Consider the following 16024-nt stretch of genomic DNA (forward strand, 5'->3'; position numbering starts at 1 on the left):
CAGAAGTAAGTAATTGATGCATAAATCCACTTCCGGGGCCCACTTGGTGTGTGCTTGGGCTGAGCTTGAAGTCTACACGTGGAGAGGTCATTCTTGGAGTTGAACGCCAGCTTTTGTGCCAGTTTGGGCGTTGAACTCCACTTTGCAACTTGTTTCTGGCGCTGGACGCCAGAATTGAGCAGAGAGCTGCCGTTGAACGCCAGTTTGCATCGTCTAATCTTGGGAAAAGTATGAACTATTATATATTGCTGGAAAGCTCTAGATGTCTACTTTCCAACGCAATTCGAAGCGCACCATTTTGAGTTTTGTAGCTCCAGAAAATCCATTTTGAGTGTAGGAAGTTCAAAATCCAACAACATTAGCAGTCCTTCTTCAACCTCTGAATCTGATTTTTGCTCAAGTCCCTCAATTTCAGCCAGAAAATACCTGAAATCACAGAAAAACACACAAACTCATAGTAAAGTCTAGAAATGTGAATTTAACATAAAAACTAATGAAAACATCCCTAAAAGTAACTAGATTCTACTAAAAATATACTAAAAACAATGCCAAAAAGCGTATAAATTATCCGCTCATCAGGGGTTTATACGCACAGGCTGTGCCAACGCTCCCACCAGAGTCGTTGCAAGTTGGCGTGCGGACGCACAAGCCTGTGCGGCCGTATAGAGAGCGCGATAAGGAACATGCGTGCGTACGCACAAGATGGTGCGCATGCACAGACCAAGGAAAACAGGGGAGTGCCCACGCACACGCTGTGCTGGCACTGCGAACAGAGGGCACTACAAGGAATGTGTGGACGCACATGCTCGTGCGCTCACACAGAAGGTGAAAAACACAGTTGTGTGCGCACGCACAGCAGGGTGCATACGCACAGATGCCCTATTTCACAAAAATTTTTCTTTTCAAAACTAAGGTACCAACCCTTAGTGCATCAACACATCAACCCCAAACATTCAAAACTTCACAAAATCATGATCCATATGCAAGTCAACCTATCAAAACTCAAAATTGAACTAATCCTAGGCTAACTAAGACATGTAACAAACTAACACTATAAACAAAGAGAAAGGGTAGGAAAGATGTTACCATGGTGGGGTGTCTCCCACCTAGCACTTTGGTTTATAGTCCTTAAGTTGGACTCTTTGAGGAGATTCTCATTAGGGTGGCTTGTGTTTCCACTTCTCCTTGAATTTCCATCCAAGCTTGGCCTTCATAGGCCCTGATGAGGGAAAGACGATTCCACACAAACTCACCGGTAAGTGTACCGGGTCGCATCAAGTAGTAATAACTCACAAGAGTGAGGTTGATCCCACAGGGATTGATGGATTGAGCAACTTTAGTATGGTGATGAATTTAGTTAAGCGAATATTTGATAATTTTGGTGAAATTCGTTTTACAAGAACTAAATTGCAAGTAAACTAAAGTGCAGAATGATAATTGGAAAAATCTTAAAGTGCAGAAGAGGTAAATTGTAGAAACTTAAAGTGCAAGAAATTAAAAGAGCTGAAACTTAAATTGCAAGAAAAGTAAATAACTGAAACTTAAAGTGCAAGAAATTTAAATTGCAGAATCTAAATTGCTAGGAAACTGATAAACCACTATTTTATGGTTTTTCTTGTGCTCAATTGAGTGGTTTTTATCAATTCTTTGCTCACTTATTCATATAATTTGCATGATTTTACAATTCCTTCCTAATTCTGTGATATAATTGAAAACATGTTTCCTAGGCCTTTAAATTGTCAATTTTAATTATCCTTTATTACCATTCGATGCCGTGATCTGTGTGTTAAGTGTTTTCAGGCTTTATAGGGCAGGAATGGCTTAGAGGATGGAAAGGAAACATGCAAAAGTGGAAAGAATGCGAAAAATAAAGTTTTGAGAAGCTGGCAGCGACGTGCACGCATGGGCGATGCGTACGCGTGCCTAGCGCTAAAGACAAGTGACACGTATGCGTGACTGACGCGTACGCGTGACAAGGAATTTCGCCAAACGACGCGCACGCGTGACTGACACGTACGCGTGACATGTGCTACCTGCAGAAATTGCAGAAAATGCTGGGGGCGATTTTGGGCTGAGCTTGGACCCAATTTTTTGCCTAGAAACGCAGACTAAAGGCAAGGGACAAGCAGAGACTCAAGACACAACATTTATTCACATAATTTAGGTTTAAGATGTAGTTTTCTAGAGAGAGAGGCTCTCTCCTCTCTCTAGGTTTTAGGATTCCTCTTAGTTTTAGGTTTATTTCTTCTCAATTCTAGGTTCAATGTTCCTTTAATTTAGTTTCTCTTCTACTTTTATTTGTTCTAGCATTCTAGTTTATTTATTTTCCCAGTTTGGTTTATAAACTCAATGTTAGATTTGATTTCTTTATTTAATGCAATTTGAGGTATTTCATATTTATGATTTTAAATTAGCTTTTTATGATTCTTGGCTTTGGTTGAGTAATTAGAGACTCTTGAGTCATCAAACTCCTTTGTTGATTGATAATTGAAAGTTGCTGATTGATTTGGATCCCTTTAAATCTAGTCTTTCCTCTGGAGTTGACTAGGATTTGAGGAATCAAATTGATTAGTCCACTTGACTTTCCTTTATTCGGTAAGGGTTAACTAAGTGGGAGCAACGAACGATTCTCATCACAATTGATAAGGATAACTAGGATAGGACGTCTAATTTTCATACCTTGCCAAGAGTTTCCTTAGTTATTAATTTAATTTCTTGCCATTTTATTTTCTTGTTCCTTATTCAAAAACCCCAAAAAGATAAAATCTCCTGACCAATAATAACAACACACCTCCCTGCAATTCCTTGAGAGACGACCCGAGGTTTGAATACTTCGGTTATTAATTTTAGTGGGTTTGTTTAAGTGACAAACAAGTTTTTGAACGAAAGGGTTCTTTGTTCGTTTAGAAACTATACTAGCAACGAGAATTTATTTGTGAAATTCTTTACCGACGAAAATCCGTTCGTAAAAAAAATGGCACCGTTGCCGGAGAATTGCAAATGTGTGCCTTATTATTGGTTATTGTAAATATTTGATTTTTTCTTATTTGTTAGTTTTTGTTAGTTTTAGGAATTTGTTGCTTAATTTTTATTAGTTTTTGTTTTTATTTTCTTTTGTTACCATGAATTCTCACCCCTTTGGCTACGAGTTTGGTTATAATCATGTTATAGGAAGTGGAGATTATAATGAAGGCTTGCATCAAGGATGGGACAATCAAAGATGGGAGGAGTCACAAGGATCTGATCAACCCTCTTGGCAACAACCACCTCCAATGGACTATCAACAACCATTCTATGATGCATACCAAGACAATGGTTATGGTGGACCTCTCCGTGACAATCAACACCCACCACAATATACCTATGAACCCCCTCCTCAACAGAGCTTTGAACCACCATACTCACATGTACCTTACCACCAAACACCCCCATATGACCCTAACCTTTATCCAGCATACCAACCGCCCTATGAGCCTTATGAACCATACTTAGAACCACCTCCATTCCAACACAATTACTCCCAAGAACCACCACCTCAATATACACCATTTCCTTATCCTTATCAAGAAGAACCACCTTCCTATCATGAGCCCTTTCTCCCAACAAATGAACCCTTCCAACCACCCCAATCTCCAATGAATGAAACCCTTGGTATACTTCTTCACAGGCAAGAAAGGATGACTAAGAAGGTACTAGAATTCACGGCTGCCTTGACCGAGGTAGTAAATCGATTAGCCTCCCAACGGTTGGACACTCAAGGAACTCCCATAGCTACATGTGGAGAATCTAATGAAGAGCGTAGCATGAAGAAGACACTAGAAACTCCAGTGGACAATGAGGAACGTGACTTTATATTGGAACAAGTGGAGGAAGCCGTGATAGTTGAAGAGGAAGAAGTGGTTGAAGACTAGGGAGATGCAGAACCTCCATGGGAAAGTCCAGTCATAGAGCCTCCTTCCAAGGTGTTTAATGTTGATGTTGAGGAGGGTGTACAACCTCCGAGGCATATCATGGTTGAAGACTTTGCAGAGGTTGATCAAGAGATGGAGATTAAAGAAGAAGAAGCACAACCTCCCATGCCCTTGGTAAGTAATGAAGAAGAGATTGAATTGGAAGAAAGCTACCAAGAGGAAGAGGTTGAAATTGAAGAAGCTTGAAAAGAGGTGGAAGTTGTCAAGGAAGAGCTCAAGGGAATGGAGCTGGAAATCACCTTACCAAAGTTGTTGGAGACCTCTTCCCCGAAGCCATCACCATCCATTCCTTCATTCAAGTGGGTAAATCTTTCATCTCTAAGCTTAATTAACCCACTTGAATATGCTTTGCTTGAGACGGATGGGCAACTTAGAGCTCTTTGTGGCTATAAGAGTAAGAGGGAGATGGTTAGTGGTAAGAGTTGTCATGCAAGGTTCAATACGGTTGCATACTCAAAATTGAAATACAAGGGTTGGTATAATTCTCAATTGAATGGGTCTAGGAGGTTGTTTAGATGTCTCAGTGAGAATTTCGATTGCTTATCACCCAAGTGGAAAAATGATGATCAACAAGAAGACGGGTGCAAAAGCAAGGTTTGGGACCCCGGAATTCATTCTAGCAATCAACACTTTTGGGGCCTTGTCACTTGCTTTAACTTGCTTGAAGATTTTATGCAACTAGTGTGGATCCCGGAGGCTATTGGAATTACAAACACTGGTGGGGATTCTTGGATGAGTTCAAGCACAAGCCACCATGACAAGGAGCTCACTGATGACATGTCAACATGTCATATTTTTCTATGCTTTTTCATACAAGAAATTGATGATTAGTGCTTAAATATTGCATTCTTTTATGCTTAAATGGTATATTTCTTTGATCTTTTAATTTTATAAATTTGGTAGGAAATAAGAAGAAAAAGAAGCAAAGAAGCACAAAATAAGCTAAAAAGGAGAAAAAAAGAGCTTTGGGGCACACTTTGAAGTTGGAGCACACTTTAGAGCCTTAGGCCACGCTTTTAAAAGCGTGGCCCATGACCAAATCAAGGAAGCATGAACAATCAGCACACAAAGCTCAGTTCACTAAGTGAACAAGTGCTTTGCCGTACAAGAAAAATGTGCTTGGAGGCAAGAAATTTCGCTAAGTTAAAATCTGGGCGTTTACAGCATGACCATGCCTCCTTCAAAGGGAAATAACTTGAGCTACAGATGTCCAATTGATGTGCTTCCAGTTGCGTTAGAAAGCTGACATTCAGAGCTTTCCAACGATGTATAATAGTCTATATTTGGCATGAAATTAAGGCACAAGTGAAAGGCATCTTTAAAGACCAAAAATAAGCAAAAATAAACCAAAGTGGCTTCACCAAGGCTCGAAGGGGGAGACACAAGGAAAGCAAGGCAAGAGCAAAGTAGTGCTCAGTTCACTTTTCCAACTTAGCTTTATCGGGCTCCCACTCAAGAAAATTCATGGAAAAGGCACTACCAAGGCACACAAAGGAAAGCTCAGTTAACTTTTCCAACTGAGCACTACTCCCCCCACACTCCTCACATTTTGGCACGCCAAGGAAGCTAATCGTGCGCACAAAATTGACACGGACAAGGGGCTGGCGCACCAAATTAGGCAAGGCAAAGCAAGTTTGGGTGCTCAGTTGTGTTTTTCAACTGAGCCTTCCCCTGGGAGGTGACCCATGGGCCAAAATTCAACCAAAATTCCATTTAAATTCAATTCTTCACCAAATTGAATCAAGGCCAACAAACCCATCTCTCTTCAAATCTAAAGCAAGCAAAGCCCACATCATCACTCAAAGGCACAAGAACAAGCTAGAATTAGGATTTTCATTTAATTTGTTTTTCATTTCAATTTCATTTTATTTTGTAAAGCCTATATAAAGCATCATTTTCATCTTTGTAAAAGAGCTCGATTAGAAAGTATTAGAGGCTAGCTCCAATAGGGAGTTTTGCACTCTTTAGTTTTTATTTTGCTTTCTCTCTTATTTTTCTTTTCTGTCTTGAAATTTTGGATTGAGAATGGAAGGAATTCTGTTTTCATTCTCCATCTGCAGCTTCTTCTTCTACTCTTTCTGCAATTTACTTTTCTTTATTTCTTTTGCAATTGTTCTTGTTGGATCAAGGAAGGATTTGAGATCTAGACTTGTTATCTAGTCTCTTTCACTCCTGAGATCTTGAACCACCTTTAAATTGTTGCAAATTAAGCATTACTTTTCTGTTTTTAAAATTCTCCAAGCATTTTTACTTTCTGTTGCATTGCTTCCAATTTACATTTCCTGCAATTGCTCTAAATTCTTATTCACTGAAATTTTGCTTCTCTGTTTACATTGCTTCCAGCACCCCAGCCCCTTTACTTTTCATGCAATTTACGTTTCTTGTCATTTAAGATTCTTGCAATTTACTTTTCTTGTTCTTTAAGTTTCTGCACATTTACTTTCTGCACTTTAAATTTCTTATCATTTACATTCTATTGGCTACAAATTCACACAATTCACTCAATGTTAGCTTGACTAAACTAATCACCCACTAAAGTTGCTTGATCCATCAATCCCTGTGGGATCGACCTCACTCTAAGTGAGTTTTACTACTTGATGCGACCCGGTACACTTGCCGGTGAGTTTTGGGTGTTTTGGAAAATTCAGTTTTCCACAAAAATACCATCACTCACCAAATGTCCAACTTAAGGACTTTAACTAAAAGTGCTAGTGGGAGACAACCCTCCATGGTATGATCGTTTCTTCTCATTCTTAGTCTATTTTATCTTAATTTTCGGATTCTGCATACTGCATTTTGCATTCTGCAATAAAAAATAAATAAATAAAATAAAAGCACACGACGCGCAAGCGTAGCTGACGCGTACGCGTCATATGTGTGTGCATGAAAAATAAAAATTGAACAGAGAGTTGGGCAGGAGTGGTGCTGGTGGCGTGCCTTACGCACAAGCAAGTCCACGCGTACGCGTCGCTTGCGTTTGCAACAGTCCACGCGTACGCATCCACCACGCGTACGCGTCCACCACGCGTACGCGTGACCCTGCAAATCGGCGTAAATAGGTGTATGACCAGAGAGTTATGATGGTGTGGGGCTGGAACTGTGCTGGGAGCACAAGCCCTATCACGCGTATACGTCCCTAACGCGTACGCATCATTTTCCCATCCAGGCCAGGCCATCCATGCGTGCGCGCCCCTGACGCGCACGCGTCGTATACAATTTTGGCACATGTGCGTATTAGACAGAGAGTTGTGTGTGCGGGGGGCTGCCTTTGTGCCAACTGCACAACCAACGTCACGCGTAAGCATCCCAAACGCGTACGCATCGCACGAAATTAGCGGGACCCACACGTACGCGTCGCATGCGATGCACAAATTATCCACTTTAGTGCCTGATTTCAAATCTCCTCTTCCCCAATCCTAATTATTTCTTCCTTCTTTCTTTCTTCTTCCTTATTCTTTCTTACTTTCTACTACTTTCTTCTTTCATTCTTCATCTTCTTCATCAAGGTTCTTTTCTTCCTCCCATCTACTATTTCATTATTGCATTTATTTATGTTTCTTTCTTCTCTATCTTTCTTTTAGCTTACTTATTTATGGTTTTCTTTTTATGCATTCTTATGTTGGTATTGGAGTTTTATTTGGATATTACCTTATTATCCTGAAGCTTGTGGTTATTATATGGAGTGATTTGACAATTGATACTTTAATTTGGCTCTCATATACATTTGGATTATATTATTTTCATTCCTATTCTATCTTGCTCACCAAGTGTTTGTGAAAAAGTTCCTATGGCATCTTGAACTTTATTTTGTTTTACTCTTTTACTTGAATGCCTCTGTTTTACAACCCTTGCACTCCACATGTATTTGGATTATCATTCACAATTGTCATCATACAGATACTCTCTATATTGGCACATTTAATTTTTGATGCTTGAGTTATGCTTCTCTTGCTTATTCCTTGCATGCTTTCACCTCTTGCATCTATTTAATTATGACTTGCCTTATTGCTCTTAATTGATGACTTACCTACATGTTGTACCTACCATATATTTGAGTTAACATCTTTCCTTTGGCATTCATTATCACTTAGAATTTTCTCCCTTTCGGTTTTCGTTATCTATATTTCACTTTCCTCTTTTTTCTTCTTCCTTAGGCATGGGTACCAAGAAAGGAAAAGAGAAAGCCACTGACAAACCACGGGATAGGAGAGGAACCAAGAGAACACTAGCAAAGGCACTTCCATCTACCAGTGTCAAGCCGCCCACAAAGCGGGTGAAGAAGATCATTAAAGTTGATGAATCAGAGAAAGTCTTTCCCGTCCGAGACTCCACATGTTTTGCTGACCGTTATTGCGAACAGATGTTTCCCATCCTAGCTGAGAAGAACTACAACAATGAACATCTACTCATTGTTGCAACACACTTTGTTGATTTTGTGGAGCACCGAATTGAGAGGAGATAGTGGGACTTTTAAGGAGACAGCCGCGAGAGGCCAACTTATCACGGGTAGTGGAATTCTACTCAAACTTCTACTCACATACTCTACAGACTGTCTTCATCTATCAGCAGCAGGTCCCTGTCTCCGAGAGTGCCATACAGAGAGCACTGGACCTTCCACCTGGTCCAGAGGGATGAGATGCATATCAAGGAGCGTCTCGTAAGCGTCAGATGTATCAGTTCGACTGGGATAGCGTACTTGAAGTTATAGCCCAACCTGGCAGCAAGTGGATCTACGGGCAGCATCGTTCAAAACCCAAGAGCATCTCAGCCCAGTCACTCACCCTGGAGGCTCGCGTGTGGGCACAGATTATGTCCCACTATGTCTTTCCGAGCACTCACGAGTCGACCTTCACAGTCGACATGGCTATCCTCATCTGGTGTATCCTGACAGAGCAACCTCTCAACCTGCCCCAACACATCCGGTAAGCCATGGGACACGTACAGATAGCGGGTAATCTGCCTTTCCCCGCCTTGGTCTCAAATTTAGTCTCTGCCACAGGTGTGTCCTCTCGGCAGGCGACACGAAGGTCATGATCCCTCGGGCCGACCAGTATGTCCCGAATGGGAAGTACATCAGGCCACCAGTTCCCTCTGCGAGCCGGCCTGCAGGCCTATCTTTGGATACTCCCCCTACTTCTACTCCACCATCCATCCATCAGATGTTCCTACAGATCCTTCAGAGGTTCGACCGGCAAGAACGGCGAATGAAGCAAATGGAGCGCCGTAACAAGCGCAGATACAACTATCTAAAGGACCTCATAGTTGGTACACACCCACCTCCAGAACCAAAGAACACCCCAGACTCTCCTTCATCCAGTAGTACAGAGAGCCAAGGTGAACCAGATACTGGAGGCGACGCTTCCAGCCCTCCCTTGCTCCTTAGTGATGGCACAGAAGACCGTGCCAAGCCTTAAGTGTGGGGAAGTCAGTCCTACACTTCCGAAGGTAACTTCTCTCTTAACAGCAACAGTTGATTTTCTTTTCCTTTGTTAGATAGGATAGATTACATGTTAATAATTGTTTGCATGTATGTTTTGCTTGGTTAAAATAATGAGTTTCCTTTCAAGACCCTTTTTATAGTATTTCACTAATTCAAATTAAAACTTTTATGTTAAACTTGTCTGAAGATTGTAATTTGGAACATAGTTATAGCTAAGAACACACAACCTATGAGATTTGAGCTTAATTAAATGGTTACACTATTTAACCATAACATTCCATTCTTGTGTGTTTTCTTCTCTATGATTGCAATCTATATTTTTTTCGATTCTTTATGTCCATTGTTTAGTGTATTTACATGCTTGCATATGATTAAGGCCATTATTTGATATTAGCTCACTCATCCCAAATAGCCTACCCTTTCAATTACCTTTGTTTGCCACTTTGAGCCTTTTAATCCCCTTTTGTTCTATATTTTACCATATCACTAGTCTTAAGCAGAAAAATAATTAATTACCCCAAGTGAATCTTTGGTTAGCTTAAGTTAGAGATTGTGTATCAATTAAGTGTGGGAAACTGTGGGAACTTGGGTTGATGAAAGTGTACAGTGTTCTATTGACAAAATATCGAGAATTTGGGTACCTACTCATGTGAGACCAGAAAAATTAAAAAAATTCACGTACATTGATATGCTATGTTTACTTTTATATTTTTAATAAAAAAAAAAACAAACGAAAAATATTCAAATAAATAAGTAATTAAATAATGGGACAAAATTACCCCAATGTTAAAAGTTTAATAAAATATTAATGCATATATGATAAATTTAAGAAAAATTTGGTACATGAGTATGTGATACAAAAGTGGGAATTATGGGTAGCTAGGCATGATTTTGGAATTACATAGAGTGGGTGTGTGTGTTAGGTGAGAGCTTAGGTTAGTCAAAGATTCATATTATAGCTCACTTGGCCATACATATATCCTTACCCTTACCTTAGCCCAATTACAACCTTGAAAAGACCTCATGATGTTTGCATTGGTATACTAAATTTTTGTTGATTGGTTAGATGAAGAACAAGTTTAGAAAGCATGATTAGAGAAGAGTAGAGTGATTAACCCTAGACACTTAAGCGATCAGAGTGATATACACTACCAGTAACGGTTCAATGCTTGATTCTATGTTCCCTGCTTTCATGAGCTATCTTCTTACAAGTTTACTTGTATTTTATTGTGTGATTTGAATTAGTGGAATCTGATTTGTTTTTGTCTTGAAGAACTTATTTACTTTTAACCAAGTAGACAGAATCATCTTAGCATATAGTTGCATACATAGGTTGAATCTCATGAGTCTTACTTTTCCCCATTCATTCTTTATATCTCCTTGAGCTTAGCATGAGGACATGCTAATGATTAAGCATGGAGAGATTGATAAACCACTATTTTATGGTTTATCTTGTGCTCAATTGAGTGGTTTTTATCAATTCTTTGCTCACTTATTCATATAATTTGCATGATTTTACAATTCCTTCCTAATTCTGTGATATAATTGAAAACATGTTTCCTAGGCCTTTAAACTGTCAATTTTAATTATCCTTTATTACCATTCAATGCCGTGATCTGTGTGTTAGGTGTTTTCAGGCTTTATAGGGTAGGAATGGCTTAGAGGATGGAAAGGAAACATGCAAAAGTGGAAGGAACGCGAAAAATGAAGTTTTGAGAAGCTGGAATCGACGCGCATGCATGGGCGACGCGTACGCGTGCCTTGCGCAAAAGACAAGCGACGCGTACGCGTGACAAGGAATTTCACCAAACGACGCGCACGCGTGACATGCGCTACCTGCAGAAATCGCAAAAAATGCTCGGGGCGAATTTGGGCTGAGCTTGGACCCAGTTTTCGGCCCAGAAATGCAGACTAAAGGCAGGGGACAAGCAGAGACTCAAAACACAACATTCATTCACATAATTTAGGTTTTAGACGTAGTTTTCTAGAGAGAGAGGCTCTCTTCTCTCTCTAGGTTTTAGGATTCCTCTTAATTTTAGGTTTATTTCTTCTCAATTCCAGGTTCAATGTTTCTTTAATTTAGTTTCTCTTCTACTTTATTTATTCTAGCATTCTAGTTTATTTATTTTCCCAGTTTGGTTTATGAACTCCATGTTAGATTTGATTTCTTTATTTAATGCAATTTGAGGTATTTCATATTTATGATTTTAAATTAACTTTTTATGATTCTTGGCTTTGGTTGAGTAATTAGAGACTCTTGAGTCATCAAACTCCTTTGTTGATTGATAATTGAAAGTTGCTGATTGATTCAAACTCTAAAGCTAGTCTTTCCTCAGGAATTGACTAGAATTTGAGGAATCAAATTGATTAGTCCACTTGACTTTCTTTTATTCGGTAAGGGTTAACCAAGTGGGAGCAACGAATAATTCTCATCACAATTGATAAGGATAACTAGGATAGGATGTCTAATTTTCATACCTTGCCAAGAGTTTTCTTAGTTATTAATTTAATTTCTTGCCATTTTATTTTCTTGTTCCTCATTCAAAAACCCCAAAAAGATAAAATCTCCTAACCAATAATAAAAACACACCTCCCTGTAATTCCTTGAGAGACGACCTGAGGTTTGAATACTTCGGTTATTAATTTTAGTGGGTTTGCTTAAGTGACAAACAAGTTTTTGTACGAAAGGATTATTTGTTGGTTTAGAAACTATACTAGAAACGAGAATTTATTTGTAAAATTCTTTACCGATGAAAATCCGTTCGTCAGAAACTTAAATTGCATGAAGATTAAATGGATTTGGGTATTGGGAATCAAAACAGAACTGGAAAATGTAAATTGTAGTGAATTAGAGAACTCTTAGATAAAGAAATGCAGAAAATAGATCAATCAGGTTTTTAGTACCAAAACAGAAATGAAGACTTTGTAGAAGAAGATAAAACAGAAAGAAAACTTAGATTAATTCTAAAATCCTAAAAGCACTACAAGAAAAAAAGGCCTATGGCCATGCTTTTAACTTGCCACGCTTTAAAAGCGTGGCAAAAAGTGGTCAATGGCCACGCTTCTACGAGGGTGGCGATTGATTAGAGATTTGGCTACTTTTTTTTGCCACGCTTCAAAAGCGTGGCGAAAGGGGTCTATGGCCACGCTTTTGTAAGGGTGGCAATTGAGCTGAGATATGGCCACATTTTTTTCTGCCATGCTTAAAAAACATGGCCATAGATAGAAACAGGGACATTTTAAAAGCGTGGCGACAGAGTTTCATTATAGTGACATTTTAAAAGCATGGCCGTTTCTTACAACTCTTTTGGCACGCTTTAAAAGCGTGGCCAAAAGGTCCTCGTACAAAATAAAACGCTCCATTTTACTTCCTCATTCAAAACGCTGCTTATCTCCTTCATCATTCCAAACCCCCTTTCTCTTCAAAGAACACAGAAGGCCAGAACCCTAAAAGCTTCGAAGAAACCCAGTCCTCACCCCAGCACTCCGCGAAGAATCCCAGCCCTCCAAAGAACATCGCCGGGGCTCGCAATGCCTCCGTCGTCACTCTCTCTTCCGGCACTCCCACCATCGCTGCTCCTTTGGTGGTGATTCTCTCTGGTGGTGACTCCCTCATCGCACCCCGTCCATCGCAAGCCCTCCGTCGCAAGTCTCTCTGGTGGTGTCTTCCTCCGAGTTCACTCGGTCGACTCGGAGCAGCCTCTTGACCCTGAATCCATCTTCTCTGAGAACGATGAAGATTCGAGCCTTAAATTCAGGGAGCAAAGCGGGGTTCTCCATTTGTTCCGGAGCTCATCTCAATCCTCGATCCCAAGCCCTAGCTTTCGCTCTTCTCTTGTCTTCATTCTCACCATTCCCAATCACCTCTCCTTTGATGACCTCATTCCCTGGTGCGGGCCCCACCTCCACCATCTCCACCGCCTCGTCTTCATCAGGTATCGTTTCTTCTCCGCAAACGTTTGTTGCTTTCTTTGCATATTTCTTTCATTGAAATCCCATAATCATGATTTAACATGTGTAATAATGATGGAATGGAATATCGCTACAGTGTGCTGATTTAACTTAGTTTTATCCAGCGTGCAGCTATTGAAATTTTACTTTGACATAGAGTGCATACTATGCTATAATATTAGAAGCAATGAAACTATTTTAGAAGCTAACAATATAAATGTTGTGAACTAAGTTGAAAAAATATGCTGTAATGAGATAGATAGATTTCCCAAAAGTTTCAATATTTCATTGTCTTTTCCTTTTCAGATTTTTCCCTAACACAAACACCATCCGAAAGCTGATTAAGACCAGAATTTTTCTTCATATTATTGAGAAGATTTTGTGGTGTGATTTTATTTGAATTTGTTCTCCAAATTTGGTTCTGATTTGTTCTTAATTTAATTAAAACATGTTCTGATTATTGTTGCTTTGTTCTCCTTGTTTGTTTTTTATTTATTCTAATTTTAATTGAAACATGTTCTGATTATTGCTGATTTGTTATCCTTATTTGGTTCTGATTTTAATTGTGCAAATTTTGATCTATCTTAGAGATTTATTTGTTCTTTATCAAATTATGGATTTGGACGGTTTTGATTTGGTGTAACATGATCAGCTTTACCGCTTCCTTTGAGGAGGACCGACAGCAATTTCAATGTCGTGATACTGAAGGGCAAGGTTTGTTTTTTCCTCTCTTATCTTTCTCAGTGGTAAGATAGGAATTCTTTCGAGTTTTGAGTACTTATACTCTCCACTGGCTCTCTTTGGTAAGAAGAAGGCAGCACCACCTCCTCCTTCAAAGAAAGCTGCTACTGTTGTCACTCCTGCCAATGATGAACTCGCCAAGTGGTATGGTAAGTGGTTGCCCCTATCTTCACATCCTTTCTTTTTTTGTTCTTTACCATATCCCAATAAGCACCCACTTCTCCATGCTTCTAAATTCCAATTACTTGAACTAAATGCATCATTGTTTGATTACTTAGATTTAATTTTCATGTTTTGCGTCCTTCTAAATCTGAATCTGATCTTGAATGGGAAACAAAAATAAAGGGCATGTATGCAGGGACAAGTAGAGGAATCAAGAATTCACAATGCAGTTTCTTAGGTGCAACTAAGGTAAATTTTCTGGGGCACTCCATGCTACCTGCCAGGGTGACAAGATCCTGGTAGCTAACAGAGGCGAAATCCCGGTTCGTGCTATTTGCACTGCTCATGAATTGGGAATACCCTGTGTGGCTGTGTACTCAACCATAGACAAGGATGCACTTCATTTCAAATTGGCTGATGAATCCATCTGCATTGGCCTCTGAGTATCTGGTAAATTCAAAGATGAAATTATACTAGTTTCTACCAAGGTAAGTTCTAACTTCCAATGTAAGTTTCATTGCAGATTTTGAAATGTTATAGTACTATTGTACTAAACTATTAATGGTTTTTTCTGTAGATTGTGGATCCAAAATCTGGAGAGGAGAAGCAAATTATAGTTTCGGCTGATGATGGTATCCGGCCTAACTCAACTTTGATGGATCTAGCAAAGCTAAAGCCTGCATTCCAGAAAGATGGTTCAACAATAGCATGTGCTGAAGAAATCTGTTAATGTTAAGTTTGTTATAGTTTAAATTTCTTTTCATATTTTTGTTCTCAGTTCTTATTTTTAATTTCAGGCAATGCTAGCCAAGTTAGTGATGGTGCCGCAGCAGTTCTCCTGATGAAGAGAAGAATAGCCGTGCAAAAGGGGCTTCCAATTATTGGAACCTTCAGGTACACAATAATCACGCAGAACAAGTAATTTTGTTATTAGTGGTATTACAAGTCAAATATGAGGATCTTGAATGGTGCATGAGCAAAGTCATTTACTTACAAGAGCAACTTTGGGTAGATAAATATGCACCAAAGTCATTTACTGAGCTTCTTAGTGATGAACAAACAAATCGTGAGGTACATCTCTAGTATGAAATTTAGCTCTGGAAAAAATTACTTACAAGAGTTATAGTTGGAAGATATAAACATTTTTTTCTACTTTTTTCTTTAATTTTTTTAACAATTCGCTTTTGTACCCATTAATTGATTTGTTTATTGTCTGAGACAGGTACTCTTATGGTTGAAACAATGGGACTCTACTGTTTTTGGCTCTGATATGGTGTTGTAATAAGTGAAGACATTTCTTAATACATCTTTCGTTTGTTTCTTGTTAGACTTCCATGATACATGGGCCATCCTGGATGTTCGAGTGAAAGATGCTTTTGATCTAAAGAAAACCATTTAAGAGGTAATTCTGATTCTGTCCATCGAGTTTTGAAACCTTCTCGTATTAACATGACGAGTATACCTAATTTCTGCTTAAATTGTTTCCTGAAATTTGATCTCTACCTACTTGCATTGCATCCTACATTGCCAATTGGTTAGATTCCTTTCTCCCTTTTGCATGGTAATTTAATGGTTCCTTTTGCCTTTTTTTGTTTCTTTTTTGCAAAAGGAAAAAAAGCACTGAGCTTGCTTGCCAATGGGGTTATTCCTTGTTTCTTTATTGTTATGTCTTTGGTCGGTGATTGTCAGCATTTTCATTATTATGTTCTGTGAAAAGGAAATGAAATCATTTTGTTGATGTTGGTGTTATTTTTTTCAG

The 16024-nt window shown here is 39.1% G+C and overlaps 1 protein-coding gene across 1 annotated transcript; it reads left to right on the forward strand.

Annotated features, from left to right (window-relative positions):
* The first annotated feature begins 9175 nt into the window (after positions 1–9175).
* Positions 9176–14568, forward strand: LOC148565052 (uncharacterized). The gene is made up of 6 exons (XM_088487117.1): positions 9176–9305; positions 12847–12998; positions 13048–13346; positions 14015–14076; positions 14181–14252; positions 14462–14568. Exons 1-6 carry the CDS (start codon positions 9176–9178, stop codon positions 14566–14568), a joined length of 822 nt encoding a protein of 273 aa, XP_088343243.1.
* The last annotated feature ends 1456 nt before the right edge of the window (positions 14569–16024 follow it).

Source organism: Arachis ipaensis, chromosome B5, assembly GCF_059453495.1.
Source record: "Arachis ipaensis isolate K30076 ecotype BB chromosome B5, ASM5945349v1, whole genome shotgun sequence".
Lineage (NCBI taxonomy): Eukaryota > Viridiplantae > Streptophyta > Magnoliopsida > Fabales > Fabaceae > Arachis > Arachis ipaensis.